Source organism: Pleurodeles waltl, chromosome 3_1, assembly GCF_031143425.1.
Source record: "Pleurodeles waltl isolate 20211129_DDA chromosome 3_1, aPleWal1.hap1.20221129, whole genome shotgun sequence".
NCBI classification, from domain to species: Eukaryota; Metazoa; Chordata; class Amphibia; order Caudata; family Salamandridae; genus Pleurodeles; species Pleurodeles waltl.
In genome coordinates this window covers 1,634,872,539-1,634,893,212 of record NC_090440.1, presented here as the reverse complement: position 1 = coordinate 1,634,893,212, position 20,674 = coordinate 1,634,872,539, and the positions used below count along the sequence as shown (strand labels likewise).

General features: G+C 42.4%; 1 protein-coding gene across 1 annotated transcript in view; it reads right to left on the bottom strand.

Moving 5' to 3' along the window:
* Window positions 1–647: 647 nt before the first annotated feature.
* Window positions 648–20,674, bottom strand: part of LOC138283606 (myosin-IIIb-like) — a 359,929-nt gene continuing 339,902 nt past the window's right edge. Inside the window, exon 6 of the mRNA XM_069221544.1 lies at window positions 648–797. Within this exon, the coding sequence (XP_069077645.1) occupies window positions 648–797 (150 nt within the window). The remainder of the gene's footprint in view (window positions 798–20,674) is intronic.

The window sequence follows — 20,674 nt, the reverse complement described above, 5'->3', positions numbered from 1 at the left end:
AAACCGCGGGCGCTCAGCTACGTAATATTTACGGCGTGCACGTTGTCGCCAAAGCTCTCAAAATCTTACGCAGATAGACATGTTTAAATGAATTTTGATGTCGTCACAAACGAAAGTAAATAACGGACGTTGTCCTCGCGGATGTTTGAAAGCACTATTGTGTATGTGTGCTCATCTTGAGATGCCAAGTTTCTGTCATGCTTGGGCACGCATTCCTATTTCTTTGGAACTCATGCTTCCATTCCTAGACGTTTGATGGGATGTCGGCAAAGCTTATGTGTTTGTCATTGAGCCTGGCTTCTTGAAGCATTGCTTGCTGCGTGTTCTTAATTTAAGATATTATTATAAGTCGAAACTCGAGCAGCATAACCGGCGCTACAAAAGTAATGCTAATTTGCTATTTCATGTGTATAGTATTACCTAATGATATTTAGAGCCGAAACGTATTAGCCCTTCACCATATTGTTGCAGACATGTCTGTGAGTTTAACTGGTTAGGAATGGCAATACCACATCTCTGTCCAAAGCAGTTTCCATTTGTTTTTATTTTACTTGCACGGTTATAAATAGACAACTAAGCGTGTCCTTTTTGTGGTGCAGTCTATTCGGTGCAAGCATATGAGTGAATTGCGAGCGCCATCTACTGTCCTACCTGGGAATTTTAAAGAGCGCTTTCACGGGATGCATGTCAGACAGCGGTGGATCTCCATCAGCTAGTTCAATCGCCGTAATCCCCAGGGACCAGACGTCACAGCGGGCGTCATAGGAGTAGTCATATTGCTGCTCACAGGCAATGACCTAGCAGACAAAATCGAGAGTGACAAAAACATATTAGCTTTCTTGTGAACCCACAGTACATACATCATGTGCGACACGACCTCATTTTTTCGACTCTACTTTTTTGTATTCATGATTAGTTTTTTTTTAAACGACCTCTAAAAGATTCAATTCCTTTCTGTCGCCATACAACAGAATTTCATGTTAATCAAAGCGAAAAATAAAATAAGAGTTAGTTTGGGCAAAAATATTTTTACTCAGACTTTGGCAGGTTGTGATTTATTTGTGCATTTCGGTTCTAACACGAAACCAATGTTGGCAAAATGCACATGTTTTAAACCACCAACAAATGGTGACAAAGCACATCTATAAATCATCACAAAATACTTTTGTAATTAGCAGATGTTTTATCATTAATTTATCGATTCTTGGAAACTTTTAGCACTCGCAAAAAGAGAGCCAGCGGTAAGAAAAAACTCATTTGATAAGCAATGCAGAGTTTGGGGTTGGAAGAGATCCATAATATTGTTGGTGAAAATACGATTTTGCCGTTCGTCTTAAGGTGCTCTGAAATGGATACATTTTGGTGCTAATTGTGCTGTTTAATAACCAGGCAGATCTGTGATGGAGAGGCATAAATAACCGATCACTTTATATATAAAAAATGTCAAACTCTAGTCAGTGTTTTCTTAAAACGGTAATATTGTTTCCTATTTGCTTAATTTATCCCTACAAATATTCTTCTATATTTGCTTTAGGTAGTTTCATAAATGGTGCTATTATGGGGATCATGCAAAAAAAAAGTTGGGACTGCAACTTAATTAATATATAAAACAGTGGGATGGAGGAAATGAGCTGCCAATACTGATCAAGAGGAATGTGACGCACCCCTAAATATTATTTACCAGATTACATTGAACAGTTTTCATATGTGACAAAAAGGCGGCAGTTGAATGGGCACGATGAACGGGGGCTTTCAAATATAGCGCCATTCCACAAAAATAAACGGCAGCGCCGGTGCAGCGTTGCACTAACAGGGCTGCTTTATAAAGGGTAAGGGGTGACACTGTAAAGCTTTGGTGCACATGTGCATGCGCTCAATGCTCGCGGGCTTCTACCCGCTGCATTGACAGGGATAGCAGCTCCTAACCAATGCCCCTGCCAAGCCCCAGCGCAGTCTTTGGTTTGGACCATAGTGTGGCTCATTTTATGCCTTCTGATCTGAACTGCGGTCTGCTAGCGCATAGAACCAGCAACCATGAAGACTCTTCCCAAATTCACATTAAGTATATCGACTCAGGCACACTGCAACGTAAAGTGGATTTCGTAATGGGACTTGGCCTTGTTAGGGATGTCATTAATACGGGGTTTCTTTGAAGGAAGTGGGGTCATAATTCTGCGTGCCACGCTAACCAGGGTTAAAATTTAGTGCTGGTGCAAAAACAGAGCAGGGGACGGGTTTTGCAATAAGGCTGGTTAAGTGTATCGTTTTCTTAGCCTAATGTATCTGCGAACCTGGTCGTGGATGGGTGTGTATTAATTTACTATGTCATTCGTCCTCGCTCTGGAAGAAATACGCTCGATATACGGACCCGGCAAGCTGCACAGCGACACGCCGGCCTGAAGTGTTTCATCTCTCCTTCGATGGCAACAAAGCAGGCGTTACGTCTCGTGATTTAAAACATTAAAATGCACTCTAGTATTTCAACATAAAATGCCAGGCTGCCAAGCAATTAACGTTAAAACGTTAAACATTAAACACGTAAAATGCACACAGAGTGATGCATACGGAACATAGCGAGTTAATGAACAGCACGAAATCCTATGGTCTTGATATAAATAAGAAATTTATAGCTACGTTCCGAGTATCCTCATGAATGGTGATGACAAGCTCAATACGTCATAGTTTAAAAGCGCCCACCTGCGAGCTCCCCACGAGCACGGCCCTTAAATGTGGCCATAAAACGAGCCTCCCTAAAGAGAGAGACTGGATCCTACAGGCCATTGGTGCACTCAAGTGACCGCACGCGGGAGCTAAAATGAGTTTTACAAGCTGCAGAAATAAAGGAAAGACAAAGTTCCAACCACATGAGCTCAAAAGTAGTATGTACAATTTCTAACACACAGCCGAAATATTAGCATTTGTCAGAAACGCGAAATGAACATTCCTACTGCAACCACTGGAGTCTAGATGCAAAAGATTTAAGGTTAATTTAAAAACAAAGAGCATGATGTGAAACAATGTAAACAATAACCATACATATTTTAGGCATCGTTCGGTATTACCTTTGCAGACCTTATACCACGTGCAGTAACAGTAGCAATGGCTCCTCTCTCCAAATATCCACTTTTGAGTAGTTCATGAAAGAGCATTTATAAATCAACGTTTTTCATGCTTCTACTCGTTCCAAGACATCGGCAGTAACAATCTGGTCCGCATTTGCTTTCTTGAGTTCTGTAGTGAGTTTTGAAGATTGTCATACTACCCAGGAAGCATAACATTTCAGGCTCTGACTGTAACACTCACTACTTGTTCATTCTTCAGGATGTTAATTGTCCTACATAAATCATTACTCTGTTCTAGGCAACACTGTGCCTCAGACGCTATAGGTAAATAATCCTAGCCCTGATGAGGATCTTCAAACTACTATGCTGGTGCGAAACATTTTTGACTTAACTCAAGTGTAATACTGAGACATCTGAGGAACAAATTACAAACGTCATCCTGCGGGGACAGTTTTGTTTAGACCAGTGCTTTAAATGGGCCGGTACTCTCCGGTACTGAGTACCGGCATTTTTTTATTTTGAGAGGAAGAGTACCGGCATATCTCAAGAAAAACGTAATACTTTTAATTGGAGAGTACCGGCACTTCTCAGAAACAAGCAGGTACTCTATTACAGAGTACCTGCACTTCTATTTTTCCATTTAAAGCACTGGTTTAGACCTTTATGTCGAGCCTATCAGAAAGCACAAGCTGTCTGTTTGTGAAAGACTATTTGGGGCTTAAGAACATACAGGATATTCCAGCCCGCCTATTGGTTACCATCGGTTAGTTTTCCTGTCCCTCGTTTGGCTGCTTGTTATTTGATGGCTTTTTTTTGTCAATCATGTATTTGTATCTCCCATGAAGCATGCATGGCCTCTTTACCATCTCTTCAAGCAATCCATGAGAGTGCATGAGTTTTCCAGCTGTCTCCCTCGTGTGTTTCTCTCTCACCCTCACTCTTTCACCCCAGGTGTATCTCCCCACACTGGCACCATGGGCGTCCGCAGACATTCTTTTGGAGGGGTTTGGGGGGGAACATAACTTTAACGTTATCCATCCTGAGGCAGCATAGCACTACAGCAGCAGTTGTGTTACGCTGCACTGTGAGCCTGCACACCAGGCTGTACCTAAGGGGGGGTGGGGGTGGGAGGGACAAGAGCTCTTCCCCTCCACCCCTGTTCCCCACCCCCCTGCGGACGCCCACGACTGGCACTGGTGTTGTTCTCTCTCGCCCATGTGCTGTGCCCCACTGCTCGCCAAGCTGCTCTCTCCCTCTCTTGCTTCTCCCTTGCCCGCCCACCCTGTTACTACACACTTCCCCAAATCACTCCCACAACCTGCTCATCCATTATTTATTTTATTTTTTAAAGCACCTTTGTGCTACGTTTCACACTACCTTTTTTACGGATCCATGTCAGATAAATATAAAACAAGTGTCCTTTTGTAGGTGTGCTATGTGTATTAAATGCAAGTGCACCTACAAAATGACACAGCGGCTCTGTTATGGCACCTTTTGTTCTAGGAATACTGCATAGCAGCCATTGCTATACAGCATGGCTAAAAAATCATTAGCAAAACCATTAGCTCTTATGGGCGAGAACTATTGGCTCTGCCAATGCTTGTTATCCTTTGAAAGCATTCTTGCCACGTTTTAACCCTTGAAAGGCTCATTTGGTTTTATTATAATTCAATGCACCATGTGTAGTGTGTGATTCTTAACTCACTTTATCAGATACTGCCCGAGTCACATTGTACCTGCTTTTTCAAGAGCAAATCTTCATTCATAAACCTTTCCAAACAATTCTAAAATTTGAGAGAAAAAATATTGTTTTCTGATCCATTGCAGATAAATATTACTGCGTTGACGGTAGGTGTTCACAGGCCTACAAAGCAATGAGTGGGGAAACAGCGGAAATGACGTACTCAAAATTATGGACAAGTAAAATCAGCCAGCCTAGAAGACTCATGTATTGAAAAACCTGACCATAAACTTCCGATGTTAGTTTAAACTTAAGGCAGAAGTGAGGCTGTCGGAGGCTGTACCAACTTCACTGAGGTCATTTCTTTCATCCAGGTTACCTAGGTGACCATATTGGTATGGTCATTGTGATTTATGAGAGCAATCGCGCTTTTTTCCCCTCACCTGCTTTATGTAAACATGCCTTCCTTACACTGAGACCCAGAGGTCAAAGATGGTGACCTTCCTGGAATGCTGTATCACAAGAGGTGAAGAGAAGGTGGTGAGAGAAAGGGGTGAGGATGCTCACGAGAGTCCTAATGTACCTTGTTAAGTCAGTATTCAGGGTAATTAAGTGACCCTAGATATAAAACCATCATTGGAGTAGCACCAATGACAAAAGCCAATGTTATTTGTTAAAATGTTAATGCCATGCTGATGTTGTTCTCCCTGGTAGCCATGGAAGAACCTGTACGAAGCAGACATCCCTCAGATGACGAGGAATCCCTTGGTTCCCCTACAGTACAGAGCCCAGAAAATCGAAGGGACCATGCATAGTAATCCTCAGGCTTGCTTTCTGTAATATACGTGAACATACATGAACATCCTCCCCCACCCCCGGAAAGAACCTGTACCTAGCAGACATCCCTCAGATCCTGAGGAAGCCCTTAGGTTCCCCTACAGTGCAGAGCCCAGAAAATCGAAGGGACCATGCATGGTAATCCTCAGGATAACTTTATGTAGTATACATGAACATTCCCCTCCCCCCCCCACGGGACTCTGGGAATCCGGGAGGGGAGTTATGGCATATTTGGGTTTTTGCTGGAGATGCTGCAGTATCCTCACATCTGCACCGCATTATAATAGTAGGTGGGCATCAGCTCCTTGGAGGATGGGGACTAATGCATCTCTCACCCCCAAGTCACCATAGGGACCATAATGCTTTGAGGGCAATCTGCATGCAGACTGAAAAGTGCACACCGCCATCCTCTGAGCTCTTCAGATCAGCACCTCTAGAGATGGTCTGATCATCCCCTACAAACCATGTTAATTGGAGAATGGACAGTGAGTGGCCCCTGTAGATGGAAAAGAGAGCTGATGGGTGTGACTCATACTGCCAGTCAATGCTACAAATCAATAGACTCTCCAAATGTATATATTTCAATAAGCCTTCAATTTCTCCTTATATGTTATAAATGAAGGCCTCACTCCCACAACAATTTCCACTCATCGCCTTTGTAGAATTTAGTACATGGCCAAGATTTCACCGGCTCCTGGACTCTGAACCAGCACAGCTCTATTGTAAATAATCAGTTCTTTTTATCTGAGAACTACCCTTCTTCCACCATCAACAAGGCTATTTTAACCACGTCAATAAAACGTGTGAAGGGGCAATAATCTCTTCGATTACATAGTCTTTAATAGTTTTATGTAGCACAGCTGTACCATTTACAGGGAGTGCAGAATTATTAGGCAAATGAGTATTTTGACCACATCATCCTCTTTATGCATGTTGTCTTACTCCAAGCTGTATAGGCTCGAAAGCCTACTACCAATTAAGCATAGTAGGTGATGTGCATCTCTGTAATGAGAAGGGGTGTGGTCTAATGACATCAACACCCTATATCAGGTGTGCATAATTATTAGGCAACTTCCTTTCCTTTGGCAAAATGGGTCAAAAGAAGGACTTGACAGGCTCAGAAAAGTCATAAATAGTGAGATATCTTGCAGAGGGATGCAGCACTCTTAAAATTGCAAAGCTTCTGAAGCGTGATCATCGAACAATCAAGCGTTTCATTAAAAATAGTCAACAGGGTCGCAAGAAGCGTGTGGAAAAACCAAGGCGCAAAATAACTGCCCATGAACTGAGAAAAGTCAAGCGTGCAGCTGCCACGATGCCACTTGCCACCAGTTTGGCCATATTTCAGAGCTGCAACATCACTGGAGTGCCCAAAAGCACAAGGTGTGCAATACTCAGAGACATGGCCAAGGTAAGAAAGGCTGAAAGACGACCACCACTGAACAAGACACACAAGCTGAAACGTCAAGACTGGGCCAAGAAATATCTCAAGACTGATTTTTCTAAGGTTTTATGGACTGATGAAATGAGAGTGAGTCTTGATGGGCCAGATGGATGGGCCCGTGGCTGGATTGGTAAAGGGCAGAGAGCTCCAGTCCGACTCAGACGCCAGCAAGGTGGAGGTGGAGTACTGGTTTGGGCTGGTATCATCAAAGATGAGCTTGTGGGGCCTTTTCGGGTTGAGGATGGAGTCAAGCTCAACTCCCAGTCCTACTGCCAGTTCCTGGAAGACACCTTCTTCAAGCAGTGGTACAGGAAGAAGTCTGCATCCTTCAAGAAAAACATGATTTTCATGCAGGACAATGCTCCATCACACGCGTCCAAGTACTCCACAGCGTGGCTGGCAAGAAAGGGTATAAAAGAAGGAAATCTAATGACATGGCCTCCTTGTTCACCTGATCTGAACCCCATTGAGAACCTGTGGTCCATCATCAAATGTGAGATTTACAAGGAGGGAAAACAGTACACCTCTCTGAACAGTGTCTGGGAGGCTGTGGTTGCTGCTGCACGCAATGTTGATGGTGAACAGATCAAAACACTGACAGAATCCATGGATGGCAGGCTTTTGAGTGTCCTTGCAAAGAAAGGTGGCTATATTGGTCACTGATTTGTTTTTGTTTTGTTTTTGAATGTCAGAAATGTATATTTGTGAATGTTGAGATGTTATATTGGTTTCACTGGTAATAATAAATAATTGAAATGGGTATATATTTTTTTTTGTTAAGTTGCCTAATAATTATGCACAGTGATAGTCACCTGCACACACAGATATCCCCCTAACATAGCTAAAACTAAAAACAAACTAAAAACTACTTCCAAAAATATTCAGCTTTGATATTAATGAGTTTTTTGGGTTCATTGAGAACATGGTTGTTGTTCAATAATAAAATTAATCCTCAAAAATACAACTTGCCTAATAATTCTGCACTCCCTGTAGCTTTAGAGCATTTTACATCATAACAACATGCAAGGGTAAAAGAAGAAAACATGAAGATGACTGACAGGGGCATGGGGTTCAGTCGTCTTGAAGGGAAACGGAAGCGTCAAGTAGACAATCATATCCCATCCGCTGGAAGAACATTGTCAGTAAACATGTGGAAGGAATGGAGTGAAACAGAGGAGGAAAGGAGCGATAAACAGCACCGCTTTCAGATCAGAGTTGGGAAGTGCCCACCTTAGTAAGTAAAGATTAATAGAGACGAGCTCAGATGCAGTTTGAACAAGTGACTTTTCAGTCCCTTTCTGAAAGACAGCTTTGTGGGCTGGTTCTTAGCTATCTGGCTAACTAGTTCTGTATACTAGTTGCTGCACCAGTGAGCGACTGTTCAAAGGATCGGGTGTGCTGAATGCTGGAGTTTCTAGCTGAAGAGAAGCTTCACTTCTTGAGGACTGTCTGCCACCAGATATTGTCAATAAGTTGGTCAGATACAGCGGTTTGTTCAATTGGATCGCCCGATGAATTCTTAACACTTGACATAAATGTACGGAGGAAAATGACTCTGATCTCAGGCAGAAATGCTGCTAAAGCCTCGTAGCTATGGTGTGCATAAAAAAGATGCTCTTTTATCAGTTATTGCCCGCAGATTGCCTGCTCATCAGCAGAGGCAGATAAGCCACTGAAAGCTCGAGCCAGACACTTGGCTCTGACTCAGCTCGAGGTCCTCTGGACCCTCGAGCCCAAAATGAGCTGAGCTTTCATTTGGCTTCTGCTTGCCACTTTTGCTCTAGCCTCATGTGCTAAGAATTATAATCAAAGCACACACCTTTGACGAGAGAAAGAGATACCCCTCTGGTGGCTAAATTGAATAATGTGAAAATGGAAAACCTAGGATCAGTCCTGGCTTCCCCGCTTGATAAAACTGTGTGATCCTAGTCAAATATTTTATTTGTTTGAGCCTCCTTTTTCCTCGCTATCACATAAGACAGCACCTTTAGGTATGTGCGTTTAGGATTTACAAAGTACAAAAACCTCTCTATTTGATTTACTAGAATAAATATTGCTCCATCTATAAAAATGAATTTAGTCCACATATAGGGTACAGCTGACAACTGACTTGCCTCTTGGGGGTACATTTACAAACCTTGTGCACCACTGGTGCGTCACATTTTGTGACGCATCAGTGACGCATAGTGCGGGCCTATATCTGCAAGGTCATGCAAAACCACTTTTTAAAGTCGCTGTGTTGCCTTACACTGCATCAGAAAGGTGTACCATAGGAATTGCAGTGGGGTTTCCCACACAACACCCATGGGTTTTGACACCTTCCCAGATTTACAAGAATCTGTACACCTGGGAATGCACCAAAACTGTACGCCTCCGCAGGGCAGGCGCAACGAGGTGAAATATCTTTATTTCTCCTCATTGTTTCCTCTTTCTATGGGTGCTCCATTTTGCAACACACATCGAAAGATGGAAATTGCCTCCCAGGATTGTTTTTGTGTGGAAGGTGCCCCTTGCTACACAAAAACAATTCTGCTGACAATGCAGACACCCTTGCACCATGGTGCAAGGGTGCCTGCATTGGTTCTAGGCAGCAATTTGTGCGTCAACGGGTGGAGAAAGGACAGAAATGCAGTATATCTTGTCGATAGGGTGCATTTCTGCTGTTTTCATGTGACGCAGGGCAGCGCAGCAAGGTCGCTTGCTGTGTTGCCCTACACCACAGGGCTTGGAAATATGCCCCCAAGTTCGCTAAACGCATTGTCGTAGGTTAATGGGCAGGATTGTTTCTAAGTTCATGGTTAAAAGGTATAATTTTTAGTAAATAGTTCTCACTTCAATGATGAACTAAGATAAAATGCTTCCATATATTATATTTTGAAGAGACTATGGGGGTTATTACAACTTTGGAGGAGGTGTTAATCCGTCCCAAAAGTGACGGTAAAGTGACGGATATACCACCAGCCGTATTACGAGTTCCATAGGATATAATGGACTCGTAATACGGCTGGTGGTATTTCCGTCACTTTACCGTCACTTTTGGGACAGAATAACACCTCCTCCAAAGTTGTAATAACCCCCTATATATTTGTACATGATTTTTGTTGCATGATTTTTATGCCAACTATTTTAATGGTTCGGCTCGTGCATGGGCCCTTAGAGCCAAGCCAGACCTTGGCTTGGCTTTGACTTGAATCTCCCTATTAATTTGTTGGCGAGCCCACCTCTAGCCATCAGTTACTGCACACTGAGCACCTGCTCATCATTAACTGTCCACAGAATGCATGCTCAGTGTCTAGGCCTAAAAGGCCGTATTTTCTCATCGACCACTCTCCCCACCCCTCTCCCCGCCTTTCTTTTGCACTCTTGCCTTACCTCCAGGCATCCCTTGCCGTTGACCCACTTCAGTAGCAAGTTATAGCTCTAGGGGAGTGATATATTTGTATAATTCCTTTTGCTCTGCACTGAAGGACACAGTGAAGTGTACGAGACATGCCTTAAGGCATGCATTAGTCAATGGTCTGCTAATATAACAGTGTGCTCCACGCGGCACGCGCACGCCACTGCAAACACAAACTAACCACACGTTGATATTCATGCCTTTAATTTCTACTGTTTACTTTCAGCCAGCTTGTCTTTTAAAAAAGACTCCCCACAAAACCCACATTTGCTTTCCTTCTCCCATATTGATAAGTGCAGAACTTTCCCTGCATTCATAGCAGTTAAGTGTTGTCAAACAAGTAAATAACCTACAGAATCAGGGCTTGCGATGCTCATTTAAAACTGTTAGAAAGGAAGACTATTGGGTGATAGCCTGATGCCGAGGGATATACTGGTTGTTAAATGCCCTGTACCTGAGTTATATGCCTGAGCCCCAAGGCATATAAAGCTTATAAAGAAGGAGAGGGCCTTTAACCACTGAATAGCCCAAGGTCAGAAGGGCAATAGTACTATTAAACCATTCCACCGATTCAGGGTAGAATGTTTTACATTAAGCAGGGAGAAACAGAAAGACAGGAATGATAGAGAAGAACGTCTATACAGTCATTATTCACCTTCCGCTCTATTGTCTTCATTGGTACGCTCAACATTCCAGTGTTCTAATATGGACCTACAGCCCTCTGCAGAGGGATGCACCGGCTGTTAAAGGCCCTGAATCTGGTATATAGGCCTGAACTGCAGGCAAGGCCTACAGTGGGGCAGAGGGGCAGTTACAACTGGTACAGCCCACGGGCCATACTGCTATTGTACTATTCCTTCCACTGAGCATAGAATGTTCTGAATTAAAAAGGGAGAAACAGAAAGACAAACATTGGAAAGATGGAGCAGAAGGCTGATACCAGCCATTATCAGCCCTGGGCCACATCACTGTCTTCGGTGGAGCTCCCAAGGTTCGGATGCTCTAATAATGTGCTACATCAGAAGAAGCCTACCCCTCACATAGCATCTGAAAGGTTAAATATGCGATGTATATCCAGACACCGATTGGCGCCCTTGAACAGTGGCTTCTAGTGATAATACCTTGGCATTTCTATTTCAAAGAAGGCCCATATTTGTTACTAGCACCCAGCTGCGCGCGCGCCTGGCCCGGATCCACCTGCGCGCATCTAGCCAGAGCCATTAGGATCACTGACCTGCCTGCTGGGGTGAATCCTACACTTGGGTGATTCGCAGCCGCACTTAAATGTTTCCACAAAGCATCTGGAACTCGCAGCAGCTCCTGAGGGGAGCTGAGCACATCATTCACACACATGGCTCCACGCCTGGGAGCCAGGCAGGACTGCTCCCCTGCCCTGTCCTATGGCCCTTATTGACCAAACATGCAGTTCTCTACCTTCAAAACCTCACGGCTGAGAAATGAGATGAAAACCAGAATCATCCCACGCCTTCCGCAGGAAACGCTGGTGTCTCTGAACGCCCTAGTTAGACGTCCATTTATCCATGTTTCTAGAAAACAAGCAGCTTTGGCGTTCCTTTTGAATCCTGCTGCTTCCTTTTTTGTAAATGAGGCTTAATTGATTGGGAGAGGGCGCTGGAGGGATTGCGCACAAGGCAGAAATAAAACGATACCCTATAATTAATAAATCGCCGTTGTAATATCACTTCACAATAATTAAACTGCATACGAAGTTGGGTGATCGCACTATCAGAACCGAGTTTCTATGCAGCATAAATTGTTATATTTTAAATTAATTAGATGTGTAAGTGGGTTGAGGGCACTCTTGGCCAATACAGCCGTTCATCCCTCTGAAGTCGATAAAACTAATACCATTCGGATGAGTTATTACAACTGGTGTCTTGTAAGCCAAATCTAAAGAGACAATTCACTGTGTGGCGTGGCTTTGTATATTACCATACCTATTACAACTTCCACTTTTGCTGTTTTAGATTTTTTAGACAACTTATTTCCCTGTCTGTGTTTCTTTATATTTATGGGGAAAACAAAGCATCATTTTTTGGACAGATTTTGAAAACAGCAAAACTTAAACAAATTCAGATGTGTTCATGTTTTCCTACGAACCTGCTGATATGTAGTTGACAGGTTAAACGTTTGAGAAAGGAAAATAAGGCACATAAGGTGATTTTCACAACCTCTCAACGTGTAATCTCAAATTTAAAAAGTACATTTTTCTTGGTAACTTGTGATTTTTATTGCTTACAGTTAGGGCCTCCGGTTTAATGCTTTTTTTTTTTTTTTACATTTTCGTTTCCATTTATTCATATCCATTTATATTTTACACACATTAGTGGTATTAACCTATACATAATTTGTGTTCCTTTCTAAAAATGAAATTGCAACTAATATATTTCCCCTTATATTAACTGCTGTATACACTCATGCTTAGGTGCCTGTTTAGTTTTGGTGTTACAATTAGCCATATCCAGTAAACACGTTTGATATTTTATAGCATTTAGTAGAAGTAAACCTATACATATAGCGAGTTTAGCATTACTGGGAATTCATATTCTTTTTTTCAACCCAGTTGCTGGCAATCTGTCCCGCTATTGTGCTGGGAGACATGACTGGAAGCCTGGAAAGACATTCAAAATAATTATTTTGTGTTTTTCTGCGTTAAAAAATAAACACAGACAGGTAATTATTTTGTTTACTATCTGAATGTAGCAAAATCAGCAAAAAAGTAAAACTGCGAGAATTACCTATAGTACTTGAGTGCATAATGTATCTATGAATCACTGGCTGAAATGAGAGAAGGAATAAATTATAAAATTTTAAACCGCACAACAACCTTGGGCTAGATGTCAATGTGTTTAATGTATTGCAACAGGATGTTTGAATGAGTGAAAATAGGAACCATGCAGAACTTTTTCACAGATGACCTGTTTCAAGGACTCTCGAAGAGGCCACATGGCCAGCAGAGAAGAGAAGACGTTGGGTCTGGTGGCTCAGTAGATCAAAACATTCACTTCCAGAATCTGTGTTTGAACTTATGGTCCATATTCGAATCTTGGTGGGTGCACTCACCCTTTCATCCTTCTGAGGTCCTTTTGCTTTTGTCGATTAAATGAATACCACTGAGTTGGATAAAAGTAGACATCTTTAATCAGCAGCAAGATGACCTAAGGGGTGTTATGTTATGCATAGTGGATGTCATATAACACGTAGCCACTTAAACTCTGCTTGGACTATTTGTCCTGGTTAATGTTCTTGCTTCTCATAGGATCAGTGTAGGTCCAGAGACAAACGATAACACCACGGAGGTGAAGTATTTATTACACTGCATTCATTAAATAGAGAAATTATTAGTCAGTGCAATATATGAGTGTTTCCAAAATCTCACGCCTTTGGTTTCAAATTGCAATTGATTGTGCCTCTCCTGCCATTGGTACGAGCTCACATCTCATTAATGAAGCTGTCAGATATCTGAAGGTGCATGCAGGCCTCCCTGCCGAGACTGTGGGCTGACAAAGTAAATGGCTCAATAGTATCATACCTGTCCTAGGAGTGCTCAGCATAGATACACTGGAGCCTGGCACCTCGGCCTGGGCTCAACTCAGACTGCTCAATAAAGGCATGTGGGCATTTTCCAGGCACGCTGACGCCTTTGAATCCAGCGCAGCTGGGTCACTCATCACAGCTCAGGTAGAGTTACTTTTATATCCTACCAAAATAACAGGAGAATTCGTCAACTACAGGAAGGAACATAATACTGCCCACAGGAGAATAATATGAAAAAGGAAAAAAAAACCTGAATCAAAATCGCAACTTATTCTATTTTCACACGTCTTCGGAGGTACACTCTGACCTTAGAGAAAAACAGTAGCTCCAGCCCCGGCTGGCTCCTTGTATTATTCAGGATCGGTGCTACTCATCATTCAGGCCCATATCGTGGATCACTTTAGATGATATTCCTATCTCCTAATATCCTCTCTGCTGAGGGATATTGCCTCTAACTTGGCCAGGTAGCTGCATCTGTCCTGAAGAAGATCCTTTCTAAATTACTTTTCACAGGGTTGAAACGTTTACTTTACATCAACCACAGGTTCATTTAATGAAAGGACTTTCCAGTATTGTGTAATTACATGATTTCATATTCTGGGATACGCAATTTATGTCCTGCTGGTTGATGACAGTACATTTTATATCCTTCGTGTGTTGTGCACTGTATATAATCCATTACATCATCGCACTTGATAACCTTTGCACTGTGCCGTCACTTGTAGCACCTTGATAAGTACTGGAATTATCACATGAGTGTTTAATATGATTGAGCTTGTCACACTGTTTATGAGCAAGTATTTTTTGTTCCATCCATGTTTATATATGATTTTGAATGGTTTCCTTTGGAACAGTTTTTCATTATAATAACTTTATCACCCTAGTTCCATTGGAGTATATGGTTTTCTCCATTGGGTTATTATCCTTTGGCAAAAACCAGTTTATAATTGAACACATTATAAAGTAATGGACATAGTCACCTCTAACAAACTATGTTTGGGCATTCATTCTGCACTAATAGTACATTTATTCAACTGCAAATGAATGGCACATGTCCTGTCACGTGTTATATGAGAAAATTGTGGCCATAGTCCTTACTTTATGATGCACATTCTTTTCATGGCTGTTTTTACATGGCACTTAATGCCACATGTTAGTCTTGTCAGCCTCAGGGTGGTCTTCCCCCAAATGTTTTGCCTTCATCCCTCCTATTTTCTTTATTTACTTTTTGTTGTGCACTTTACAACTGCTAACCAGTGGTAAAATATTTGTGCTCACTCTCTAAAACATGGAAAAATTGGCTGACACCTGATTGAAATATTTAATTTACTTGTAAGCCCCTAATAAAGTGGTATACGATATACCCAGGGCTGGTAAATTAAATCCTACTAGCGTGCCTAGACATGTATGTACCACCCAATTAAGTAGCCCTCAAAACATGTCCCCTGTCTGCCATTTTACCCTGTTGGCTTTTTTAAACTCCCCATTCAATTTTGCAACTAACACCCTTCCCAAGCATTAAGCTCCATTCTTATTACATATATGTCATCCTGAAAAAAGGCTCTAGACAGCTCATAGGGCAGGGTCATTGTAATTAAAACGTTGGACAAGCACTTTTAAGTTTTACATGTCCTGTTTGAGAAAAACTCAGAAATTTGTTTTTTGGTATGTGAGGCCTACCTCTTCTATATGATAACATTGGGTTTCCTTATCACATTTAATCAGTGACAATGTTTGATTGGGAGCAGGTAGGAAAGTCATGTTTGGTGTTTAAGGAAGTGTGATTTAAAATCCCGTTTAATGATAAAGTCAGATTTTAAGTCACAATTCTGAAAATGCCACATTTAGAAAGTTGACAGTTTCTTGTCCTAACCATTTGGTGCCTGCAGCCTGTTCCTGGGTCACTGACTGGGTGTAGTTGGCCTTGTGCATTCTTCTCAGTCAGCCACACAATAGAGAGATTAGGTGTGCCTGGATGGGCCACCTCAGGCAGAATGGGGAGGTGGGGCAGACCTGTGTACATCCACAGTTGCAGCTCAAAAGGTTGTGCCCTGCTTTCTTACAACAAACTTCACACTACCCTATTGTGCCTGTAGACAGACTGGGACCAGGGCACCTAAGAGGAAACTCCAGGCACTTCTGTGAGAAGAAGCCTTCAGAAGTTTTATCCACTTCAATGGAGGCAACAGGTATAAAAATAGGATCCCCAGACCCATTCTTCTATTCACTTTTGGACCTATGGAAGGAGTCTCAGAGGACTGCATGCTAGCTGTGGCCTGCTGTATACTTCAGAAGACTGTTTTGCTGCACCAAGAAGGACTGCTTTGCTGCTTGAAGCTTACTCTGAGCCCCTTGAGGTCAGCCCTGCTGCTTAATCCCTGCTATTCTATTTGACTACCAGAGTTGGTGGGCCTCTTGACCAGAGCCTCATTGACAGAAAAAGCTCCAATCATCGTAAACTCGCACCTAAACCCAGCCTGAGTGACTCCCGACCCTCCAAGTGGTGCCCTTCCAGTCCTGGGCCCTTGAAAGTTTTGGTAAAGTGCCCAAATCCAGAACTTGGGACATAATAGATTTTTAACTAGAAAGTGGTCTGAGAACTGAGAGGAGACTGGGACCTACCTGATTGTCAATCTGTCCAAAGTGCATTGCCAGTCAGCTGACTTTGTGGTAGCTCCCATTATGTTCTTCTCCACAGCAGCAAACCCTGTTCGGTGACTCCTTTCAGAAGGGCTATCCGTCCTCGTGGACCCGTTGTCGGCTACAGCCTGAAGCTTCCTCCCGCTAAAGATGTTCAACCTCCAAAAAAGATGCTAAGACTGAACAAAGGAATCTTCACTGTGACCTCTTCTAACAGCTTACTGATGACTACACCTCCTCTGCCACCTGTTTCGCCCCACTGAATATTACCATCTCAGACATTTTTCTTCAAAATGTCTTTGAAGTCCAAAGGTAAGTGGAGACCGGCCGGAATCCACTTCGTGCATCCAACCCACACTCCATCGCAGTCAGCCATAACTTTTGACTTTACCCCGTTCTTGTGTGACTAAATGTCCGCGGTTGGCTTTTTGATCTTTTAGGCGATATTTTTCAATCTAAACTTTAAAAAAAATCATAATTCTGATTCTACTGAATGGATTTTTGTCGTTCTGGTGGCAAATAATTTATTAAAATAATTTTTTTTCAAATTGATGTGGGATTTTTCTTGTGTTGTGTTTTCACTTTATTACTGTTTGTGTGCTGCATAAATACTTTACACATTGCCTCTAAGTTAAACATGACTGCTTTGGTGCCAAACTACCAGAGGGTAAAGCACAGGCTAATTCAGTGACTTTTTGTGGATCACCCTGACAAGGATTGTGGCTGTTGCTTGAGTAGGATTCCACACCCCCTCAACCAACAATCCAATTTCTCACACCAGACTTGTGAATCTAGGCAGTGAAAATACAAGATTGTACTAGTAGTTAAGTTTGATGGGACTCATTTGACAAACTTTGACTCCATTAAATGTTTGTATCTTAAGTCTGCCCCTAACCCTGTTCAACTCCTATGTCCACTGCTCATTTGGGTGGGTATCTGCACTCATTTGTTTCCCATTTAAAGCCTTGAAAATATTGAAAGGGAAATGCAAATAGAGAAGTATAGATTTACCATTCTTAACTACACAACTACGTACATAGATGTGGAATTAGTTATGGAAAAGCTATCCATACTTACCTGTCGATATTTTTTGCATTTATTTTTTGGCTACAATGTTAAGGTACCATAATAGTCCCTACTCGATATGTCGAACCAAAACCTCATTAGTCTCTCAGTACTTTAGGTTCTTGGCACTGATTGTTGCCTGTGACGGTGGGTTTCTCTGACTGAGGGTGTAATTTACAATGGAACATAGGTAGTAAAGGGCAACGTATTGAGAAGTCTGCAGGTGGTGCAGGGTGTAACCAAAGGCTGTAGAGGTGGTGAAGGGTCTAGCAAAGAGTCTAAAGTGGGTGCTGTGGTCATGTAAATGGGGAGGAGGTAATAAGGGGAGTGAAACACCGAGAGTGTAGTAACACAGTACCAGAAGTGCATTTTAGGAGATGACCTCCGCAGAGGGGACTTTAAGAACCGGAGCGGCCGCTCAGATTATTCATGGCTCCGCTCTATTAAGTAAGGCCTTGCACACATTGGTCCCGGGCGCTAATGGGATGAACGAGCATTAGGTAAAGTGGGGTTCTGGGGTCGGGGAGGGAGTTCAAAAGGCAATTTCAACATAACTTATTAATATGCAGCCCATAGTCTTGGAAGGAAAATATAGAAAGCTGCAGCCCTCCTGCCTTGAAATATGATTGTAAAATGTGCCTGGCTTTTGAGAAGATACACGGGTGGAACACACAGTAGTGCCTGAGGTTATTCCTGGCGACAACTTGGAACACGATAGTTTCTTCTGATTTTGTTTACTATATAGGGACACATTGGATGGGTGTTCAGCTCCGGTTTCAGACTCGGTTTCATAAGGTTGATTTGCACTAACTGAACTAAAGCACAAATGTGCACTTCTGGGTTACTTGGAATTAGCACGACAACGAGGAGATGGTAAGGAAATCACTGTGGAATAAAAACAGTTGAAATATGCAAATGAGAGCTGTGCATAGTATGGGGAGGAAAAAGGCGCAAAGTATAGTTCAGCAAAGTGCAGTTTCCATCCCTAGATAGACGAAGGAGCTCCAGCTTAGAACAATACTACTGGTCAGCGTAGCTAGAGTAGGTGGCTTGATTGGTGGCAGAACCCTGTGGATAAATGCTCAGGTACCTACAACCAGAACTATGACTGGGCTGTGACTGGGCTACTGTCGCGATACAGAACGGGAAACAAGGTGCCGTGCTGCTACAGGCTGTGAAGTATTACTGGCACCGAATACCATGCAGGACCACATCAACAACGGTCTATGAACCAGGGTTCCCGCTATGGTGGACACCAGAATAAGCAAGATTGCGTGAAGCATGATACAAGCAAATATGGATGGAAGCAGGGCTAGAAACCAAAGGGTACTTATATGATGGAACTGTACTAGATGCATTCAGTCACTGCACCAAAAGTATCCCATCTCCTACGAGCGATTCGTGACACATAACCCTTTACTGGAACATGGACAGGTGGCAGAGACATGTGGCAAACCATCCTTTCCTGACAGTATTATTGCATTTGGATATGGGCAGAAAGGTGGTTAAGAGTCTATATAAAGTGGTAAGAGGCATAAGCACCCAAAACCTGCAATTGTTGCGACACGCGTGGGAAGAGGACCAAGATGGCAGACACAGAATGGAAGTGAGTAATAGGCTATCCAAATACAATTTAACATATTGCTTGAAACATGCCTATCACCATGCCGAAAGAATAAGATGTACCCAGAAACACAGGATAAAAGCAGATCTGATGAACATGTTTTGGACCTGCACAGACCTGATAGGGTATTGGCAGGAGGTAATATCCTCTAATACAAGTGGTGGGCAAAAAGTTTGAATTCTGCCTCAAAACGTGTCTGTTAGACTTCTAATACTATACTATAAATAATAAGGTAGAGTACAAATTGTCAGATTCGACAATGGCAAAGGCAACGATATAGAAATACGAGAGGGTACCACAGACAACATACAGGAGAACAGAGCTACAGAAGCAGGCAGAGGATGACGGTACAGCAATGACAAACCAACAAATAAGGGGAGGCGCGGGCAACCACACATTGGTGGATCGGGTTACCGTATTACAAAAAAGCACGGCGATAATGATGGCAGGCCACCTTAAGATAAGAGTAAGTATCGAGAAAAGCAAAATACACAGTTACCCACGGATTCGCCCATTGCAAACATACCTAAAGAGAGACAACCGGTAAAGCAGTAAACGTACACGGTCTGAGTGTCATTTGGTAATTCACAAAAAGTAACGAACTACCCGCTTATAAGTAAGTCCTGAAAATAACAGAATGTGGCACTCAACAACAGACCAACTTGGACACTGAAAAAAATGGACTCTACTGTGTCTAGAGAGTAAAAGATTCTGTATATATTAAGTGTCAAATTTTATGTGATTAATCTTGTTTATTTTAAAGGTACATGTGTAAAAAGAGAAGATATGCAACGTCAAGCCTAGCAATGGACTTTTCATTCGTGAAATTTAAAAAAGTAATACAAAAATTAAAAAGGAGAGCTGGGCATATGAACAGGGCCATCACAAAGGGGAATATCTAGGACTCTTTGCTTAAGGCCCTGCTTTTTCTGGGCCCCACAGTTCTACTACTAAATGTATTTATATATCACAAGAGCAGGACTAGCATGGATTTGGATATATTCTTGATAAACATTAGTCACCAGTAGGCAGTGCCAAATACTGCAGTTGCCTCAAATATGTACCATGGCATTTTGTCTTTGTAATGAGAGGAGTCTGAATGATATTAGTGACTTTGTCCAATAACAGCTTCTGACAGGACTGACAATAAATGGCTAAAGAAATAATGTTAACGCTGCATGACCAAAATATATGTATGACTGATTTAAAAAAACATATCCTCCCTCTCAGACAAGCCCACCAACACAAAAAAGCTTATCACTTGCATGATTGAAGTCGACAACTGGGTGGCAGCCAAATGTCTCAAGCTCAAGTTCAACACTGACAAGACAGAAGTACTGATTTTTGGCAAGAACACCTTCCGATG